General features: G+C 39.3%; 1 protein-coding gene across 1 annotated transcript; it reads right to left on the bottom strand.

Annotated features, from left to right (window-relative positions):
- Nucleotides 1-138: 138 nt before the first annotated feature.
- On the bottom strand, nucleotides 139-5226 carry LOC121908573 (zinc finger and SCAN domain-containing protein 12-like). The gene is made up of 5 exons (XM_042428701.1): nucleotides 4663-5226; nucleotides 3529-3601; nucleotides 3304-3418; nucleotides 2955-3210; nucleotides 139-1727 (listed from the first exon to the last, which is right to left on the bottom strand). Exons 1-5 carry the CDS (start codon nucleotides 4966-4968, stop codon nucleotides 390-392), a joined length of 2088 nt encoding a protein of 695 aa, XP_042284635.1. The 5' UTR covers nucleotides 4969-5226; the 3' UTR covers nucleotides 139-389.
- Between the last annotated feature and the right edge of the window lie 6589 nt (nucleotides 5227-11815).

Below are 11815 nucleotides of genomic sequence, written 5' to 3' on the forward strand. Positions count from 1 at the left end.
ACAGTTCCCCACAAAAGATGACCTGTGATGTGACACCTCTCAGCAGCTTGTGTGTAGCTTTCAACCATCATTACATATAGTTCATGTATTATGGAAGAAAAATTATTGGCAAGTTACAATACAAAGCAACACAGACGCTTATTGTCAGCTCTGTTTAATATACTTTTAACCAATATGGTCCCATGGTCTACACATCAATGAAGAGGATTAAAATGTATATCAAAATCAAAGCAACATTTTTTCTTAACAGTGAAGAACAAGTATGAAATTTTAAAACAACCTGGCTTAGGTGTACATAGGAGTATTATCTGTCATATGTAAATTTTTTAGGAAATCATTACAATTCTGTTTAAACATCCACTTTATATGGCTCCTTTCTTTTCATATTTTCAGACCACTATATTCTTTCTTGGTCTTCCCCTTCGCTTCCCTGAGCTCTTACCACTCTTCGGGCTGCTGTGCCTCTGTTTCTTTCTCTCTTCTGGGTCAAAATCAGAGTCGTCAGAATTTGTGCTCTTCCTCGCTTTCTTGCTCTTTGCCTCTTCTTTCTCTGCTGTGTCAAAGGATGTGTGACTGTCAGTCTGCTCGTCCTCACTTTCCTCATCACTGCAACGAGTTCTCTTTAACTTCTGAAGCTTTACTTTGGCTTTCTTAGTGTTTGATCCCCGGCCTTCCCTGGTGCCTGTTGCACTGCTCTTTGGCCTTCCTATGGGTCGACCTGTGCTTCTCATTTTCTTTTTAGGTACGCCTGTTCTATCATTCCGCACATCCGAATCTGTATCATCTTCATCCTCTACATTGCCAAGCTCTGAGTCTGAGCCTCTCTTACTCCCGTTCTCCTGAGCATCACCACTGCCATCGGCCCTCTTGTTTATCTCCTCCTCCTTTTGTTCACATCCAGAACTGGATGTGTGGTAACGCTGCACATGACTCTTCAAGCTCACATTGTGATTGAAGCGTTTATCACAATGCTGACACTTATAAGGCCTCTCCCCTGTGTGCAGGCGCATGTGGGATTTGAGGTGGCCCGCCTGGTTGAAGCCACGTTGGCAGACTGAACACTTAAATGGCCTCAATCCTGTATGCACAACTTTGTGTCTCTGGAGATTAAGGGGCGAGAGAAATTCAATCCCACAGATGTCACATTTTAACTGCCTGGGGCCTCTGTGATCTTCCAGGTGAATTCGGCGGTCTTTATTGGTGGCAAATGTCTCTGAACAGTCTGGACATTTATATGGTTTTCCTTGAGTTAGGTGGATCTTCTCGTGAGTCATTTTGTCCCCTTTTGTTTTGAATGTAACATGGCAGTATTTGCACCGATGCTCATAGTTGTCATCGTGGACTCTGCCGTGAGAGTTTAGAGCAGTCTCACTGACACATCTCTTGCCACAAGTGTTGCAAGAATAGGGTTTAATTTTATGCTCACAAGTGTGAGACCTCCATTTGTTGAAAAACTTCCCACACTCTGTGCAGAGTTGACTGTGTTGGGAGGGAAGAGGAGGAAAATCATCTTCTTCAATCTCTTCACTTTCATCTTCGTCATCAGATTCCTTTGGACGCTCTTTGGATGCCAAAAATTTATTTAGTGGCTTCCATTCTTCATCTGAATCAACTTCATCTTCATCACTTGATTCACTTTCATCCACTGGATCACTTTGCTCATCGATAACAGTAACAATCTCAGAGACAGCTGTGATGCTGCTGTGGTTGTCATCTGTTGGCACCGTCTGTGAAAGAGACGATGACAAGAATGGGTAGTAGGAACATTTAACATTTTTAAAGTCTGTACCACACAGTTAGTGTTTTAATGTTATGCCTAAAAAAAAAAAAGAGGTGCAAGATACAAAATTAACAGTTTATAAAAGAAAAAATGACCCAGAAGCCATGTTTAAAATATTGCAAAAATATTTAAAACAATGAAAGAATAAGGTCTTGGTGGGACTTTTTTTCAGAACAAATTTAGCAGTACTTTTTGCATTGAGTCTGATCTCAAGCCCTGACATTAGCTGCAGCGGCTGGTTGTGAACACAGCACAATGGTAGGTAACTCAGCCTCATTGTAGCTAATGTTAAAATAACTAGCAGAGGCAAGTTAGTTTCTCTACACTGAGTTATGACTGGCTGCTGCCATGGCTGTGATAGTAACAGGCTCTGGCTATGGATGTGTCTGTGATTATTACATGCTTGTGTGTTTGAGCACTGCTGTTATTATGGCTATGGTTGTAGTTACAGCTGTGGCTGTAGCTGTCATGATTAACAAGGCTGTGAATATACATTTGTTTCTAATAGGTGTACACTGACTACATTCAGTGGCTATTGTGCAGGTGCAGTAAACTGACATGGTTGTGTTGAATGAGTGTTAGAGTAAAGCTACTCCTGAACTCCTGTGGTGTATATTGGTAACAAATCTGCAATATCTGAGAGAAGGAGTGTCTGGCTTTATAATGATTTCTTAGTCAATGTTACTGTTTTAGGTATTACAAAAAGTAGGGACACTTGCCACAGCCACAGCTCTAACCATAGCCATTGTCATAGCTACAGCCATAGAAATAGCCACAGGGAAGACCATAGCCAGAACCACACCTCCAGCCTAGCTTCAGCCATAGCTATAACCACAGCTACGATTGGCTTTCCAGTGCCCAACCCAAAGCCAGGCATACATGTATATGTGGTCACAGCCAGTGGCTGTGTTGGAAATATCTTGTATCTATATTCATTGTAATATTCATTACGAGGTAACATATAAGTGTGGTGAGAGAATGCGGGGGAAAAAAGGGAATAAAAAAGTAGTTCAGAAGAAAATTCCCAACTCCATATGAAATAAACAATACTAGACAGTGTTGAGCATTTTTCTTGTAGAAATTTTCTTGAAATCACAATTAAAAAGTATTCAAAAAGTAAAGTGAACTGTTGAGTTACACTGGAGTGTGTCTGATTATGGTGTAATATGTCTACCTGTTGGGTCTCTGAAGTTACAGCAGTGCCTCCTGTCAGGTGTTTATCTTCAGCTGTTGGGTCACTAGCATTGACCTGGCTTTTCCACTGGTTTCTGTACTCACACTGAAGGCACTGTTGGTTCAAGATGAGGAGGACCCCACTGGTGACCTCCATATGAAGTTTCCCGCCACATAACGGGCATGTGCTGCTGAACAACTGGAGGAGGCGTTTTTCATTCACAATATACTTTCCTTTCATCTTTAGAAGTGTAACTCTGAAAAGCAAGGAAATATTGTGAGATATGGGATTAAAAAAACAAGCTGATGCAAAAAAAAGTAGGCAAAGCAAAAACATGAAGAAAACATACTTTTCCTTGATCACATCAATGTTCACATGGTTTTGTTTCAGCTGGCTGTATAGGGATATAAAAGCATCGGTTGAACATGAGACACCACACGGCACCACTGGAGTTTCTTGGGCAGCTGCAAATGAAATTTAAAGTTCATCATTTACGTGAAAAGAAATTGTGTTTTACACAAAAATGTGAACATATATCTACTTAATTTACACAATATAATGTAAGTTTTCTCACCCACTGAAGTTAGTGCTGACTCTGTGTCAAGTTGATCACACTGAGGAGCAATTTCCTCTGTTTCCACAGACTCCTAGAAAAAGTAACAAAAATACAAGCTTCTAGTTAATCAAGAGCTACATGAGTTTGGATGATGTTTCTATAACAAGAACCACACAGTAACATTTGTTTTCAGTATGAAACCCTATATGAAACCTTTGTAATGTGTGTGCACTGACTGGACAATGTGACCACGGAGGTACTGACCAACTGTGTAGTGAATGGCCGCTTTAACATGTTGGCACAGTATCAACAGCACTAAACGGCTATGTCAATCATGGCAGGCACGTGTCAGTACAAGCAAGATTTCACCTGACACACAAGAAAGATGTAGAGACTACTGGTCAGTTTGCATAGAAAAATAATGCAGATCCGAACCTATTTTATGTAGAACGCATGTTGTGTAAAAGGAGAAGGACAATAAACTTCTGTTGCTAAGTGTTTCCTGTGTTGATACTATATTTGTTCAAGTGGGCAGGACATATTGTACTGTTAAATGTGCATAAATGTGGATCCTATGGGTCAATTATTTGTGGCTATTTAATAGCTACTTATCTATGTCGAGGGAAAGAATTCTTATATATTTACTATATAAATTTGTAACAAATAGGATTCAAGGATTCATGAAGACATGAAATTGCGTTTCCCGGGCTTGGTGAAAGGGTAGCGTATATACTTTTTTTTAAAAACTTTAGAAGAATTTAAAAATTACAGTTAAAAACATTCTTAAACTAAAGAAAGAATAAAGAATTTAAAGAATATATTGTGCAAGGATGATCTGGTACAGGCTTTGGAAAAACGTGCAGCGTTCATGAACATGGATTTTTGCAAAAGATACACTCTATTAGATTAGTACTCTTGACATGACTGTTTGACAATTATTCCGTTAATTTCAGTTAGAAAAACAAACAATTAGCAGCGATTGAAAGCAACAAACTGAGAACGACTCCGCCCACTCAGTCGGATTTGCGTATAAAACAAACAAACCCTAAAGAAAACGTTATTTGTAGATTTTAGCGATTTGTGGGTGGTGTAGCGTAGCTGGTGTCAAGAGAAAACAAATGTGGTGCTGGTTGGAGCCTGTGGTAGACTCACATCACATGTTTGGCTCTTCAGATCTGCATCAGGTTCGTCTGACTCTGGCTGGACACACAGTGATGGGACGGCTTCGGGCTTTAGCTGGACCGTACCACTCGGATGGCTCGGAGTCAGGTTTTCAAAACAATCATCTTTAAAGTGTTGCCTACAAATGGCGATATCGGTCCAGGACGACTCTTTAAACCGCTGCTTGTTAACCGTGGCGAGGAACTGAACCCACTCCAGCCTCCTCTCCGGGTCCTCGGGTAACTTGAATCGCTGGTTTGTGTCACCCGACGAAACGCATCCGACGACGGAGCACATCGCGGATTTAAATTGTGTCCCTCCAGTTGTTAAAGCGGCCGGGCGGCGTAAATATTATTCAGAAAGCCTGGAATAGGGTTTTCAGCTTGAACTATTTCCCAACTTCAGCATCAATTTGGCTAACTTATCTAGCCGCTATTGCTACAGTTGCGGTGGTGCCTAGTTAGCACGATTTGTTCTTCTTTGGTTTTACTGGCGGACTACAAACCAACGGCAAGGGTGCATACCCCCACCTACTGTACCGGAGTGTATAACATCATTGCTTTCTATGGAAGTTATATTAAACCTTTTTTGTTGAAAGATCTCCTCCAGACATGTTTTAAGATGTATAAAAATATTCTACTTTGCACGTTAATTTGTGTCTGATATATTTTTTCCACCAAAAAAGTTAAATTATCTATAAATACTCAATTTTTTTTTGTTTCAAAAGTTGAACTACTGTAGGATGTGCATAGAAACTTTCCATTTTCCGCAGATCAATGTAAAAACAGTCTTCTAAACTCTGCACATACATACATTCTGCACAGCTCAAACATTCAACTGTAGGAACAAGAAGAAAAACATTTTGGAGTGAAGGGAGACTTTAAATATTTAAATAAATACCTTTGAACCTGTAATTGTTTGTCCCCTGTCTCTAACAGACCTTTGATGCTCCACTTCCTTCCCATATCCACCACCCTGCCCTTCAGTCTTTCTCTTTCTACACTGAACTTCCTACAACCTATCAGCACATGTTCAAGTTTAATTGCAGTTCCAAGTCTCATTTTTATCTGACACTTTATTTTTCATGGTGTATAAAGTAGCATCGGTATGTCCTAATCTTAACCTAGAAAAAATAACATCTTTCGTACATAATTCTTTCCTACATTTACATTTACCTCTATGGGTTGAACAGACCGATTAGCTCTTCATTTGTTCTTCTTCTTTTTACTGGCAAATTGCGACCAGGCAGAGCATTATCACCACCGACTGTCGTGTTACATTGTTCTTATATCCTTGTCATCAGTCCTGTGTTTTGTAGATAGGTGAAGACATGCTTTAAAACCAAATTGCCAGACCTATATGCAAAGATTGTTTTAAGGTCCGTGTGTTTAATCCCTTTACATTCCAGTTCGTTCCTTAAGAACTATCTTTCATTTGCATATTTGGGACAGAGAAGAATGACATGATCCACAGACTCAATTCTGATTTCAGACATCACATGCTCCGCTTGGATGCTTCCCAATGAGGTGTAGAGATTAATTTAATTTAGTGTGTCCCAGTCTAATCCCACTAATCAGGCACTCTTCTTTCCTAATTCTCCCCAGTGACCTTCCTTCTTCAACTTCCTGCTGGATCTGATACAAATGCCGTCTTTATCCCATAACCTCTGCCACTGCATCTTAATTTTGTTCCATATGAAAACTTTGGTTTCTGCAACTCCATTTGATTTGCTTTTAATCCATTTTGGCCAGAAATTCTACTGTTTCTTTTCCTTTGGTCACCTACTTGAGCTGGTACCCATAAAAACTATACATCAATTTCTAGCCTAATAATTCTCTATAAACATTGCAAAATTTGATTAAGAATGTCCCGTCTGCATCTTGAAGAGGTGTGTTTGAGACTAGCAAGGGCTGCACTTGAGTCTAAATATAGTATTCGCAGAGGTTTGATTTCCCCTATCCACTGTAGAGCGAATAAAATGCCATCATTTCAACTGCATATACTTATATATGGTCAGTTGTTCTCTTGGTCACCTTAACTTTCAGCCCTAGGACATAAAAAATGCACTACTTGTTTTTCCATTCTCTGGATTTTTAGACCCATCAGCAAATACATAATGCCCATACCTCTCATGTAGTTAAGTGTTTACATTAGCAAAATGAATGTATTTCTGTTAGAATGAATTTGTCCCAGTGTGGAGAAATCTATTATTGGTTGAGGCAGTAACCATGGTGGGACCATGGTATAACCTTTTTTGTAGGATGTAAATCCTTATGGCTCTGCAGATTTACCCAATAATTGGCCATTAATTGTTTCATTCTTAGCTGAAGAAGCATTTCCCCAACTTCCACCTGAAGTGCTGACTGAAGTGTTAACTTAAAGCACGGTTTGCTGTACACTGGCTAAAATTGGTTCAATCTATATGAGACAGTAGCATAGCAGGCCCAAGGTGACGGTAATATTATTTTAGTTATACTAAATACATCCTTTTGTGTTTTTCGGAGTTGTGTTCAGGTAAATACAATATTTTGTGTCAACTTACATGAACAGGAGGAATAATTACAGCAAGGAAAACCTCTTTGAGTGTTCATATGGGCTCCTGACTGTTGTTTTAAGACAGACTTGCAAACTTGTGAGCCTATCCTTTGACACTAGCTGTGAATGCCCGCCTATTATATGCAGTTAACCTGAAGATAGATTATGTGAAACAGACACATAATACACTGGTAAGTGCAGCGGTGTACAGATGTGCAGGTCTAGGAATTCACCAGCAGGTGGTGCTGTGCAACCTCACATGTTTTGTACCTAAACATAAGGATAATATGTCTGTTGTCAGTAGTTGTCTATAATGTTTAGCTGGTATATTCTAAATCACGTCACAGTTTTTAAAATGTGGAAGTCAAACATGTGGATAACATCAAGACTTTGTTTGAAATTAACCACACTCTCTATTTTTATCAATCATGGTGTTATATTACTCAATGTTTCACATTATGGAATTTGGATACATATGCATGTGGATGTCTGTACCCAATAACTAATAAAGTATCTGATTAACATGGGGATATTTTTTCCTGCATTGCTGTATCACTCTTTGAGTCACCTGGTTATCACTTACATAACTACACAAGTAGTTTTTTCCCCACACTGTTCCCTCAAAACATTTTAAAACGCAAACCAAACTCTCCCTAGGATCAGTTGTTATCCAGCCATACATTCCCAAAAGATGACCTGTTAGGTGTACAGTTGAAGTGAAAAAACACTATGTGGCTCAGAAATGTGTGTGTGTGTGTGTGTGTGTGTGTAGCTTTGTGAAGCAGTTAACAGATCTAATCCCCCAAGTCAAAGAACACATGTTTTCCAAGGGGTGGAGCACATATTGTAGCTACAGTACATGGGCTCTTTTTTCCCTCATGTTTTGTGTCTCAGGGGATCTATGAGCGTAAATAATCCTCAAGAGGCACCAAATTCTGTGTTTTAACTGTTTAATATCTGCCGGGCCATTTGTCAGGAGACAAAAACATGGTTTTAATTTATTGATATTTCCAAGAATCCAAAAATGCATAATTGGCCGATATAAAAGAGTACATAGAAAAGAAGACTCAGCATTTAAAAAGCATGTTAGTGGATAGCTGCTGGAACATTTTTGACACCTATTTGCTTTTTAAAAAATCAGTAGACGTCCTGGCCACATGAAAGCCTCCATTGCATCTTATAACGATGATTTTCTCACAGCATGGACGTGTGCCTGCGATATGGGTTTCAGGGTCATCTCTGTGGTTTTAAACATATGGCCCCTAAACAAACAGGAGTGCCGTTCATAATTGTATAGCATTTGCAGGCTTATGTAGCAGGTGGTGACAAGTTACTCTCCTGAGTCCCTCTGAGCATGACACATGTATTACCAGTGTCCTGTGTCATGTGTCCATGAATCCATGTTGCATATATCTATCCCAGGGAGGCCAGTCAATCAGTCAATCAGTCAATCACTCATCACACTGCCTCAGCATTCATTTATGTCCATGTGTTTGTTTATTTGGATGTGTGTGCATGCTTGTTATGCAGTGGCTATTATTTGTGTGTATTAGTGTGTCTGCAGTGGATAAATTAACTCCACAGAAATCTGCATTATAGTTTGTTTGTTTTTTTCTTTCTTAATGAGTGTTTGGCCTGAATTCTTGCAATAGTTGCCACACTAATTACCATACAAAGTGAGACGAGGACAGTCTGCGTTTCAAAAACCTTCTCATACTTTGAAATCATCCGTGTATGTCTTGAATGTGCTGAAACTTCAAAGGCTGATGTATATTAGGAATGTGCTGTTAAACTGTAAACATTCAAGAGAGGGCAATAAACCCGGCGGTGCACACAAACACACAGTGTGTGAAGATCATTTCCACGGTTTACACAGCAACAAACCCATTCCTTTCATGGTGATTGTGGTCAATATAAGGTTCCCATGTGACTGAACCAGAGAAAGGAGGGAAACAGTTACAAAAAGTGTAGAAAATGTAATTTTCTTGGATGTTTGAGCACAACGGAATTTGACCCCTGACTCCCATTTACGTTCTATCCTCCTTCATCTTATCAATTCTGGGAAAGAGAGAGCCGCGGTCGAAACATGTCAGCTGCCTTTCACATTCACAGAGGAATGTTGGCGAGTCTTCACAATGTTGTCAGTCAGTGCACCAGATAAGCGCTCTCAGTTCATAAATAAGATTGATGGCATCGCATACCACCAGTTCCTGCTCTGTGTTTTCCCATACAAGCTTCTCTGTCAAAAGCATCCGCACTATCTCACCAGCTCATATCCTCTCTGTCCAAGTCCAGGCATGCTTAGGTGTTTTAACATATTCCCCATCCAATTATCAGACTACACTACAGCAGGATACAGTCTACTTTTGCTTGCTCAGGTGTGAGTGAGCATAATGGGCAAATGAGTCAAAGCTGGCACAGAAAACAGACCATAAATAGTTTGTTGAGTGTATAAGTTAATGGATAACTATAATAGACTGTGTGTTGGTCCTAATGTTATCCAATCACCAGGAGCCTTCAAAATGCTCTAGAAATGTGAAAAAAGTCTTATTTACGGTTGTGTAGGATCAAAAGGAACTAGAAAAGTGTTGGTCACCAGTACTATCTTAGACCTAGAGACCAAAACATGAATAAAAGTGGCAAAATAGTGAACATGGTTATCAGGTTTTTTTTCTTTTGTCTGAGGAAGACTTGTGTTAGGTCTAAATGTCGTTAATAAAGCTCTGATTCCAGTGTGCGGATACTTTTCGCTTGTCCTCTCATTGGTTTATATTTTACTGTATATATTCAACTCTGATTCCACTGAGGTTTTGTGGATGTGCACATATTTGTTCTAATCTATGTGTCGCTGAAGAGTTGTTTGACTTCTACGCTCCACAGGAAACTTAGAGAGCACCAACTCAGCACCCTCGCTCAAGGATACTTCAGCATAAAGGATGCTTGACATAGGTGACCTGTGAAAACACAAGAGACAAAGAGGGAAATAAGTCCCAGGCTTTATCATTCTATCTCTTACAATTGACAAAGTGTAATATGTTGTATTGGTGTTGCTTTCTAATTATGCACCCTTTATAAAGGCTTTATAAGTTGTATCTAATGGCTAATAAATTATTTATTAATAGATCAGTTATAAGCCATTAATCACAACAAATTTAGATGGCCAGATTGTGAAAAATCAGATTGGCTGGTGTTTAGCCTTTCCATTTGGTAATAATACAGTTATAAATGTTAGTAATCCGTCATTTAATGCTCATTGATTTCTCTGATAAGCCATCAAGTCTCAAGTTATAAATGTTTATAAATGAGTCATTAATAAATAGTTTTAATATCAAGTCTGCAGCCATACTTTAGAAATAAGTGGTAAAACCATTAAAAGAGTCGAAAGGATTTTGCGCAACCTGATAACCCAAAATGTGTTCTTATTAATGTTTTATAGCATTAGCAAATTATGTATTATCTATTAATAAAGCCATAAGTTACAACTTGTAGCCTCTTTATAAAGGGTGCCTTAGTAAAAAAGGGTACCTTTGTATTATATAAACATATTAGAATGTTGTCAGTAAAGCAAAACAACCTGGATAGCAGACATTTGTTGAATAAAGCAACTGCGTTGCAACTGGAGAAATGCGTAATGTGTTTTAAGTTTAAACTTAACCAAACTTCAGCCTCTCAAGGTGCAAGGCAGTCACATGACTCATTGCTCCACTGTGCTCCCCATTTATCAATTAAAATGTGTGAAGCTCCTCTACAGCAGCCATAATTTATAATTCACACACATCACACGCAGTAGGATGACTGGTCAAACATGTGAGTGAACACTGATGACACCATAACATTCATTGTCCATGTCATTGTCATCCTCTCATTGTCCTACTGCTTTGTAAAGTCTCATTGTCAACGTCGCTCAACCGCCCCAAACTGGTCGAAAGTCGAAATCTGCGACTGTGTGTGTGTTGGTCATGCACAAGTGTGTGTGTGTGTGAGAGAGAGAGAGACAGAAAGATCTATCCTGAAACAGATACCACATAACAGAGCTCTCCATTCTCTCATCTCATCCTCATATCCAATGGCATGTCTCGAAATAACTCATAAACACCTCTGGCTGTGAGTTAAATCAGAGGCAATAAAAGTGTTGAGGAATGCAGCACATGTTGGTAAAGGTGCAAGTTAGTACACAGGAATTTCAAACTGTATTAGAGGCTAATCTGGGAGAAACCTGTCTTTGTCACATATAGGGTTACGCGTCCCTATGAGAATGTGATCTATGTCAAGCATGCTCTTCATGGCAAGAAGAGAACAAGAGAGCAGGCCACCCGAGAAAGTTGAACCCAAAAGAATGCAGCTCTGGTATTCATTAATGAAGTGCACTCTTCTCTGTGCTGGAGCGAGAGGACAGGAATGAGGAGATGAGGCGACAATGTGAGACAGAAGTGAGAGTGAAACAGGAAGAAACAATTCACAACATTTACCAGAGAAAAAATAGGATTTTTGAACACTTACTAGCATGCTTGTGATATTATATATATATTTATGTATCTGTAAACAGAAAATATCCACATATTTGTCAGTAGGAAATATAAATAAAACAATTCACAAGCCAGGAAACCAG

Source organism: Thunnus maccoyii, chromosome 12 (assembly GCF_910596095.1).
Source record: "Thunnus maccoyii chromosome 12, fThuMac1.1, whole genome shotgun sequence".
NCBI classification, from domain to species: Eukaryota; Metazoa; Chordata; class Actinopteri; order Scombriformes; family Scombridae; genus Thunnus; species Thunnus maccoyii.

Bases quoted from the DNA above. Each gene is read 5' to 3' on its own strand.
- LOC121908573 (XM_042428701.1), bottom strand. From the start codon at position 4,968: ATGTGCTCCGTCGTCGGATGCGTTTCGTCGGGTGACACAAACCAGCGA. The intron at 3,602-4,662 runs GTGAGTCTACCA...TACTTTTTCTAG, and splicing joins TGAAGAGCCAAACATGTGAT to GAGTCTGTGGAAACAGAGGA. The intron at 1,728-2,954 runs GTAGACATATTA...TCTCTTTCACAG, and splicing joins TAACTTCAGAGACCCAACAG to ACGGTGCCAACAGATGACAA.